The 10,911-nt window shown below is 31.7% G+C and overlaps 1 protein-coding gene across 1 annotated transcript; it reads right to left on the reverse strand.

Annotated features, from left to right (window-relative positions):
* Positions 1-854: 854 nt before the first annotated feature.
* On the reverse strand, positions 855-9,358 carry LOC120255478. The gene is made up of 4 exons (XM_039263296.1): positions 8,484-9,358; positions 4,444-4,545; positions 4,023-4,372; positions 855-1,379 (listed from the first exon to the last, which is right to left on the reverse strand). Exons 1-4 carry the CDS (start codon positions 9,253-9,255, stop codon positions 963-965), a joined length of 1,641 nt encoding a protein of 546 aa, XP_039119230.1. The 5' UTR covers positions 9,256-9,358; the 3' UTR covers positions 855-962.
* Between the last annotated feature and the right edge of the window lie 1,553 nt (positions 9,359-10,911).

Raw genomic sequence — 10,911 nt, forward strand, 5'->3', positions numbered from 1 at the left:
ATTATTTAAATTATATATTATAAATATCTCCATAAAAAGTTTTAAAAAAAAACTCATATGTTTATTTGGTTATCAAATTATTAATGATCAAATAAACATTACCAAATTAAAAATAAACAAATAAAACCTTAGACTAGTATTAATTGCTATCTATGTTTTATTTTTCTGAATTTTTTAAATGATTTATTTTGCACTATTAGCATAGCCATTTATTAAATTTTTTTTATGGAATTTTTTAGTTTGTCATAAATTTTTTTTTAGAATTTATTAATTTTAAAATAATAATATTTATTTTAAAAATAGGGGATTAGAGAATCCCAATCCTAAGTAATCCCCCCACTAGCACGGGATGGAGAAAATTTTATCCCCTACAAGGGTATGGGACAAGGTTAGGGTCCTTAGGGATACATATGTGAATTGACTAGGATTGGAGTAGGGGAATGCATCTTCGGCATCATACCTTCTAGGTTGGCAATGCTATTAAAATGTCAACTTTATAATATTTCAACTAATTAAAATTCCATTTAAACAGTATAGTAAAAAACATTTGAACTTACCAACCTCATAAATGTTATGTATGTGTGTTGTAACCAATATATTTGGTGGTTACATACTTCCACCAAAATGGCCAAACAATTTTGTGTAGGGGCAGAACACTATTTCTTGGGTACTATTAGTCTATTATCTCTCTTGTAAACGATGGCAAGCTAATGTTGGAAAGCAAAGCCTAATCATCTATCCTCTTCATTCAACTCAACACAAGAAAACAAAGCATTCAAGTCCTTGACATAAACCATTCAATACACTCAACTTCAAAACACATATATCTTCAAATTTAAATACAGATAAACAAAGACAACAACTCTAAATCACTTCTTAAAAGACAAAGAAAAGATAAAACAACAGCAACAAAAATAACTAGTACTCTAATCATGATCAAACCTAATAAAGTTATTAATTAACTAAACACATTTGAACCCATCAGGGATCTCCTTCTTGCAAGAACTAACAAGCAAACTAAGAGTGACAGTCCACTTTGTAGTGATCCCTAACACACTCTCTTTGATCACAGTGCAAAAACAAGCAGCTACTTCAGCGTCAGTTAAACCTTCAAGCAAGGGACAGCATTTGTTCCCCAAGGACTCTCCTGAAACAAGGTGTCCCAAATCTCCAAGGACATTGATGCAGGCCCCTAGCTTAACAGTGTCCCAAGGGCAGAAAGGGTTCACCGGCGGCCCTTTTGGTGGGAACTTTATCGGAGCTGGTGATGTCTTGCATGGGATAGTAGCAGTGGAGACAGTGGAGAAGATGAGCAAAGTGAAGTAGAGAACGGCTAAGAACTTTCTTGCCATTGTTGTCCTCCTCAAAACTCTACTTACCTTTCAACTTATTGAGTTGTTGCATATTAGCTGGCCCCAATTTATGGTTGGTAGAGTTTAGCTTATTTTTGAGAGGCTAGGTGGCTATGGAAGATAAAATGTGCACAAGCCTTAGTAGAGCAAGTGGGGTCAGAGCTCACATATATATTTATATATATGTGCCAGGACCATTCACATACAACCACTAATCACGCTCTCAGAAATATACCCTTACTTATAATGCGAATTCTCACCACTTATGAAGAGGGTTCTAATAGAAACCCAGCTACTAATAGACTACTTAATCATTATAAAGTTATTTGTTTAGTTATAAAGTTTTGATTATATGAAATAAATTATTAGTAACAACTACTGCTTGATGTAGTAGAATGCTATAAGGATGGTGAATGGGCAAACCTATGATCGAATCTCTAAGTCAGTAGTATTGTGCATAAGCTGTAATACATTATATAAATACTCTAACAATACTGTTCATTCACTGTTTGTGATCCCTTGTGGGAGAATGTTGTTTTCCTCCTTCTAGGGTTGCATGATAGAGGAATTTATTAGTTCTGTTTGGTCCATAAAATATTTTCTGGGCGTGCACATGGTAGGACTCTAATCATCTTATGTGACGTCTAGCTTATTTAATAAATCTTAAAGGGATCGTTAAGCCACTGTAACTAATCCATCAACGTACCTGCCTATCCCTTGATATCTTCTTGTGGGGTTGTGCTTGTCACCTTCAATATATATATATTAGTTATTTTTTTAACATTTGACTGCAATTTGGTTGATTTAGTTTTTAGTTTTACATAACTAAACCGATCAAATATCGTTTATATGCTTTCAAACTTACATGGGATAGGTGGATGAATTCATTTCTTGATTACTTACAACATTGGTGAAAATAATAGAAAGTCTTAATATGAATTGAAATGAAGGAAAAGATGCCATGCATAAAAGGTGATAAAAATAATAAGGGGGACCAAGTGCTCGTGTTATTCCAGCTATTTCTCTTTTGTATCATCTGTTGCATTATGTCCTTTGCCATGTTCCTCTCCACATGCATGCTAATGGAAGTGATGTATATATCATAGCCTTTGTGATAGGGTTGTGTTTGTTTTTCTTGGGCATGGCCACACATTCAGTACAGGGTATCACATGCTTTGTTTCCTTCAATTCAATATGTATGGATCATCTGATTCTGTTTCTTTATTATTAAATATTGGCTTTTACTCAGGTTGATTAACAAACATGTAGTAAATTTCACGTGATCAAAAGTGTTATGCAAGTGGATACTAAGTTGTGGTTAGGAAAAATACCTCTCATGTGTGAGATTTAGGATTAAGGTTAATTTAATTATCTAGAAGAATAATAATAATGAGGTACTGCTTCATTTTCTAAGCATTAATTATTTTTGTTTCATGAAACATGCAAATGTAACCTCTAGTATAAGAAAATATGTGAAATTATACCTTTTTCCCTTAAATTAAGAAAGAATTATTGCATATGATTATGGTGATTAGTTTTAATCTCTACTCAATTTTTTTTTTAAAGAAACCGGTGTGAATATTTTCTATTTTTAGAGACCAAATGAATGTATGAATGCAGTCCAGAGGCAAGAAGCACACCAATACAATATAGAGAAAAAAAATATAAAATCTTGTGTTAATTATGATATATATATAGAAGACCGGTAATCTAGAGACGTCCAAAGTAGCCATTTGATGGTAATCTGACGGCTATGATCATCATAAATAGTATCAATTCAAAACATGTTCTACAATGTTATACAGTAATTATGAATAGTAAAAATATACAGTAGTTATATAACAAACAGCCATCAGACGGCTATGATAATCATAAATAGTACCAATTCAAAACATGTTCTACAGTTTTATACAGTAATCATAAATAGTAAAAAAAATGTACAATACTTATAAAACAAACAATCGTTGGATAATGATCCAACGGCTGTAATTAAACATCCCTAGAGAACAGTAATCTAGGGACATACCTAGATTACCATTTCCCATATATATATGTATATATATATATATATATATATATATATATATATATATATATATACATATTAACATCTATGCAATAAGAGAGTTAATGTTTCAATTCTCTCCGGCCTTAGAAATTAAGAGTATATTAATAATGAAGAACCTCTTTTACAAATAAATCATAAAATAAATGCAAAAATTAATAGATGATCTTGATAATCTATTATATATAGTGTTATTAATATAATATTTTTCTCATTATGTATAAAGCTTGATCAGGCATAGCATAAAATCTACACCAGTAAACATAAAATAATGAAAAATATGAGGGTTAATTGCTCCCAATGTTACTGCATGAAAAGTTAATATATGTTTTAGTATAAGCAAAATAAAAAATAAATAAGTACAAGAAAGGGGTCATAAGGGATATGAATGTGATGAATTTGACATAATATTGAAAGTAAGTAAAAAATGGATTTGTAATATGATGCCAAATTAATATCCTGGGGTGTTTTATACTATTCAAAATTAAAACAATGTGAAACCATAAGCAATGCACATTAAACCCCTTTTGGACAAAAGAGCACAAGGCTATGGAAAAAATAAAAAACAAACATGGATTAAAAACAAAGGTTTTTTTTTTTTTCACATAGAGCTCCTCAAACCAGTTTGGACGATCCATTCCCCTAAAAAAGAGAGATGATTGAGGGTTCAGTCTTCCAAAGCTTGCAAGAGCATCGGCAATGGTGTTGTCTTCACGGGAGATAGTTTCAATGGACACATTAGAAAATAGGTTCAAGTTGTGCTTCAAGCTCTGATATTCCGCATTTATATGACAAGCAAAGCAAGCGTTGTAGTGCTTTATGAGTTGAGCCACCTCAGGGCAGTCGCAGAAAATTCGATCCAGTGCCCAACCTTCATAGATGCAAGTACGAAGAGCCAGGTTAACTGCTGCCAATTTAGCTTGGATGGGAGAGTTAAAACTTAACCCCAGTGATCCTACAGTCAAAATACAATTTGAATTTGTGAGGATTAAGAAACCCAAACCAGCAAAATTTGAATTTTTAAACCAGGAAGCATCAGCAAAGATAAAAAAGGAACTTGAGTTTGCACAGAGAAAAGCACACTCCTTGACAGAATGATTGTTGAAATCAGAGCAAAGAGACCAAGCCCTGGGGATAATCAAACAAGGTTTAATAGAATCATTTCTAAAGACTAAATTACAATGTTGCTTCCAGATAAGCTAAGTAACAATTGCAATAAGAGCCTTTGCCCAAGTATCCTTAATCTCCAAAAGCCAAGATCATGTGCTAAGAAAATTAATCAAATTAGAATTCAGACCAAGTTTAGCAAACAGAACATGCCAGCAATGAAAATTTTTTGAACACTTCAAGAATAAATGTTCAGCAGTTTCAGGTTCTAGCCCGCAAAGAGGGCAATGGTTGTTTGGGCCAATATTCAGATTATACATGTAAGCATTAGTTTGCAGTTTCACATGAGCAAGCTTCCAAACATGAACCTTAATGCGAGGCATGACAAAGATTCGCCAGATTTCATGCTAGTCATTCTAGCTATCAACTGAAGAAACATCACGGTTAAGGTGCTCATAAACAGAAGAAGCAACAGAAGCTTTGCTAGAGTGCTGATTCCATTTCCAAAGGATTGGTCCCTCAGTGTTGATTTTGATGTCATCAATTGAATCCCAATCCAAAGAGTTACCAAACAAGTTCTTCAGAGCAGTAGAACAAAAACTATTATAGGTAAGAACATCCAAAAAATGAATTTCATCAAACTAAAGAGACATATTGAGAAAAGTAGGTTTTTGGGAAATTGGAAGATCAAAGATACAAGCATCTTTTCAAATATCAACATACTCAGAATTACAGGAAAGGATCTTGATATTTGGTCTCAAAAGTTTTGTAGAGTTACAAATAGACTTATAAAACTAAGAAGAATTGGAAATGTTCTCAGGATTCCAAAGATGCCAGCCTCGATATTTAAATTTGAAAATGTTCACCCAAATTTTATCTTCAGAATTTAAAATATCAAAGACATTTTTAGCCATAAGAGAGTAATTAACAATCCTAAGGTTACGGATACCAAGACCCCCCACAAAGGTTTGCTATAGTAACTGTCCAGCCTATTGAGTGGAAACCCTAATTGATGCTTGTCCTACCCCACAGAAAGTTGCAAGGAATATTGTAATTTTACAAATTTTTAAAAATTATAAAATCATATTGTTAACTTTTACTACTTGTTCAAAAGGAGAGTCAATAATTAATTATCTCTTAATTAAGAATAAATAAAAAAAATTAATAAATAAACAACTAAATTTACTGTGTCCATGTTTAGACTAGATGGCACTAATTTATGCCAGAGGGGTGGAGGATTAGTTATTTATATTTTATGGGTTTAGCTCCCGTGAGGATCAATTTGATAAAAGATATCACAAATAAGATTAAAATAGATTAAGTAAAATGAAGAAATACTTTTTGAGTTTAATATGATTGTAGAATACTCTTAGATTGTTAGGTAAGTTCTATAAAACGGTTGTTTAGCCATCTATGATGTACAAGTCCAAATGTTGGGCAGTTAAGAACCAGCATAGCATACTTAAAAGATCGATATGACTGAAAAATGAGAACGTTGAGATAGATATCATATGTTTATATGAAGGGCAAACTCGATCAAGAATATTAAATTTATTTGACATAGATTGGGGGAGATATCTATGACTAGTGCAACTTAAGCGATAATTGATTAAGATGATATAGGCATGTCCTTAGATGACACGTAAATGCCCCATAAAAAAGGTGAATATTCTCAAAGTAGGAGACTGTCAAAAAAGGAAACGTAGATCTATAAAGTGTTAGCAGAAACTTTACTTAATAATATAATAGAGCTTGGTTTATCTAACTTTTCTGTCTTTAGTAAAGAAACATGGAGAGAAGTTTTCATGTAGCAGATCCCAAATAGTTGGGACTAACAACTTGTTGTTGTTGTTGTTGTTGGTTTAGCTGGTTTAGCTTCATACACTTTAAGTATTAGATGGAATGGTTCTTTGAAGTGTAGAGAGAAAAAAAAAAAGATTATAAAGAAATTCTTGCAGTCTTCAAGGCATGGGCAACACTTTCTTTTAGGCTTAATTCGTCTCCCCCTATTTTGAAACCTTGAATGCAAATTGGATTGAATAACGAATCTCCTTTAAGATACAATAAAGATATATCCTTGAGTATGGTTTGCACTCCCAAAACTCAAATAAAGATAACAATGACTTTTACAAAAAAAAAGTGATAATTTGCTTCTATATATCTTATGCACTCACAAAATAAACAAGTACTGAATTTGTGAAATATTTGTTTTATTTCTTAGTTTATTGAATGTTGGTAGGAGTTGTCTATTTATAAATATGAGGAGATGCTTAACAAATAGACATACCTCTTTAATAAAGAGATATAATCTTCCAAATAAACCAACACAACTTTTCACTAATAATATTACAAATAGTGGTTATATTCTTCCAAAAAAAATTTCTAGAGTTTTAACTATTTTTATGATTTTTGTGTTATGTATGTCTTTTAGAGAAAACATAGATAACTTGTCTTAATTTAGAAGGGCATGACTAAGAGATATATCCTTTTACATATCCTTTTTATTTTTAAAATCCTCTCGCATTAGAAGTACATATATATAAGCAAACTTGTATTGATAGCGAATTAGAAATAGATAACTATTTTAAAAACGTGCGGCTGATTATGATTTCATTTCTTAAAAATATGTTTTTGGACTTCATTATACATTCAAAGGGAAAAACAATTTATTTAATTTACATTGAAGGATAATTAACAAGAAGTTATAAAGTTTTCATATTTAAATCATAAAAATCTTTAAAGTCTCAAGAAGTGGCTGCATTTTTGCATCTAATTTTAATTATTATCATTTTCACTTTGCTTTATAAGTTGTTTGTGAACTTTGACTAATATAGTTTTAGTCTACATTAAATTAATTTTGATATCAATATAAATATGAGTATCAGTGCATGTTATGATAATTAGATGAGACATATTCTAATTCATTTTAATTTTTTATAATTGAGGAACCTAATTATAGTTAATGATGTAAGATCTCACAAATATTATTATAAGACGAGATTTAAGATTTGTATGAAATTTATGAATTCAATATTATTTCATACAACGGGATTAATGAGAGATTATATTTAATATAAACTTCCATGAGATCGGAAAATGTGATTTTCTCTTTTATTATGTATCTTTTATGATTTCTTTGTAAGCAAAACACTCAAATATTAAACCAAATGGTAGGTAAAATTTCTTAACCTCATAAACATGTGTATATTGTTTATTATTTTTTTCTTTATTTTTTTCAATTAGTTCTTGAGTCTCATAATTACATCCCATAAACTTTGTTAAACAGAAAAAATCAAAGAAACCATTGATTTATTCCATGGGCGACAACAATGCACAAATGAGAAATTAGAAATCAAGGTGATGAATAAATTCCACGGGACTACAAAACAAGACATTGAAGTACTACATGCAATTATCACACAAATACATGAGAAATGTACATAAAAATAGCAAACAAAGAAATTGTTCCTGATTTGCAACAACCCCTTTCATCCCTCATCAAACATCCATGCTTTGCATGCAAACCTTTTGAATGATCAACACACCTGAATCCACAAGAACAAGAAGTTACACTATCAAACATATTACATATATAGATGAAAAATAAAAAATAAAATGTCAAGAGTTGATATTAAAATTTTTATTATTATTCATTTTAATATTTGAAATATAAAACAACTCATTTTGACTCTTAAATTATTATGCAAGTATTTTTATTTTGGTCATTTTATCTCAAATAACTTAGGTAGCAAAACAACTCGTATACGAGAGAGTTGGTATTTCATTCTCTTCCCAACTCAAAGATTGAGGGTTGTAATTAGGTCCAGAAAGAACAAAAAGAAAACACTAAATGCCTCTAATTCAATTCACCCATTAAGATAAAATAAATAAATAAATAAAAATACAAGAAATAAAGCGATGTTAAAATAATTTAAAGATGAATAAACCTCTTATTAATTAGGGGCAGTCATAGCCAGGAGGAGGAGTCTTGCCACAAGTGATAAGGAGTTTGAGAGCAATGGGAAAGACATATTTAACATTGAGAAGATTAAGCTTGATAGTGGTGCACAAGCACACAGCAGCCTCGAAGTCAGTAAGGCCTTGAACCAAAGGGCAACACTCTGAGGACACTGGGTTACCAATGATGATATTTCCTAAACCACCAAGAAGTTTAACACACCCTCCAAACTTCAATGTATTTATAGGGCATTTAGGAACTGCTGGAGAAGGGCATGGTTTGGTGGTTGGTGGTTTTACAGGGACCGGAGGGGTGACTGGACTGATGACTGGTGGTGTGGGAAGCACCGGGGGGATGGTGATCGGTGGAACGGCGATAGGTGGCACAGGGAGCACTGGAGGGATGGTGACGGGTGGCGTAGGGACGGTGATGGGTGGCGTAGGGAGCACCGGAGGGACGGTGATGGGTGGCTTAGGGAGCACTGGAGGGACGGTGATGGGTGGCTTAGGGAGCACCGGAGGGATGGTGATGGGTGGCTTAGGGAGCACAGGAGGGATGGTGATGGGTGGCTTAGGGAGCACCGGAGGAATGGTGATGGGTGGCTTAGGGAGCACCGGAGGAAGGGTGATGGGTGGTTTAGGGTTCTTTGGATGTCTAGGGGTCTTTGGACGTGTAGGACGTGTAGGACATGTCCCACATGCAAGGAGTGGAGTTGTAGAGAAGATGGTGAGGAAGAGAATGAGAAGGGTTGAGAGGTTCAAAGAGAACTTCATGGTGATGGGTAGGTACCCTTAAGCTAAAGCATAATAGTAGTAGTGGTGGTGGAAAGGGATGAAGAGGTTTTATAGAGAAGGATGGAAGAAGGGATTGCCCTAACCCTAAGAACACATCACATGCACATGAAGCTCTCGCCAGACTTGCTCTTATTGGATTTATTTTGAGGTTCACTATCAAGCTCTTCATTGCTTTTGTTTGTGTTATGGAGTGGTAAACTCATTGGAAAGATATAATTTTTTTTTTTTTTACAGGGTATATATATATTTTCAAGAAAAGAAATTAATTTTTAGGGATAAGATATATTTTTTAAATTTTCCTATTGCAAATCTGTACTTTGTAAATTTTACATGAATTTATTTGAAACTAAGATATTATTCTCTTTGGTAGGATACAAGAAGGTGATGCTTGTGTGTCTCTATCTTGTTTCAGGCCCCATTTTATTTTTATTTTTATTTTTTACATCTGATTATTATTTTATATTGTTGTCTAACCGCACCTATGGATGTTTCATCAGCATCCTCCCACGTAATCTCCATTAGATAGTGGTTTGTCTACTTTTAGTATATTACTAATAATATTCTTTTAAATATTCTTAATAGGTTTTATTAGCAATGCAGGTAAAAAATTACTAAAATATATATTTTTTTAATTTTTAAATTAATGAATTGAATTTAAGCTTTTTTATCAATGGTCTTTTGGCCTATTGATATCAGGTTTTTTGTATAAAATGTTCAGTTTTAAAGGACCCAAAATCAAACATTAAAATTCATGCAAAATTAATACATTAAAAAAAATTGTAAATTTTGATTCTAAAGTTAAAAATTGAATATGTGATGCATCACAAAATCATAAAAAAAAATTTACTATTAAAAAAAATTGAATTCATGTAAAATTATAGTGAAGTATTATAAAATCTTGAAAAGAAATTTGTCTTTTGAGTAAGAAATTGTAAGATAAAGGAGGTTTTTTCTTTTTTTTTCTTTTTAAATTTGCATACCTTTGCAAAAATATAAATTTACTTATAAACTCATGTAATACAAATCACTTTATTTGCTCATATATCCTTCGACCAAAATTCAACTGCCTTTTTCTCCTTGTATATCTGACCAAACATTATATATATACTCATAAAATTGATAAATTAATATACAATTTAAAAATATATAAGCAAATAAATATATTTTTTTGGTATATAAACAAATAATTTTAATCAGAGTACATCAGTAATTACTCGATGCAAGCATTTTTTTTAGAATTTTCTAAATTTTATAATGTAAAATAATAAATATATAACTGGCACATGTGTCAAGCCAGGGCCATGCATGCTTTGGCTAACACAAAAAAATATATATATAATAATAATTTTTAAACAAAATACATTAGATAAATTCAGAACCCAATTTCCATAAATAAACAAACCAAATACTTGCTTTAAAACTTACAATGAATAAGGGGATGAATTTTTTTTTTTACAAAGGCAATAAGTATCATTAAAGAAATAGACATGTACAATATGCACTAATTACAGTGGTTTAACGGTCTCCTAGTAATTTATCATATGAAATGATTAACAAACGAGTCAATGACGACTATTATATGCTCCCAAAATGATGTGTCATGAATCATAATCCTCGATGATAAATCTCTTCTAT

Source organism: Dioscorea cayenensis, unplaced genomic scaffold (genome assembly GCF_009730915.1).
Source record: "Dioscorea cayenensis subsp. rotundata cultivar TDr96_F1 unplaced genomic scaffold, TDr96_F1_v2_PseudoChromosome.rev07_lg8_w22 25.fasta BLBR01001023.1, whole genome shotgun sequence".
In the NCBI taxonomy this organism is placed as follows: domain Eukaryota; kingdom Viridiplantae; phylum Streptophyta; class Magnoliopsida; order Dioscoreales; family Dioscoreaceae; genus Dioscorea; species Dioscorea cayenensis.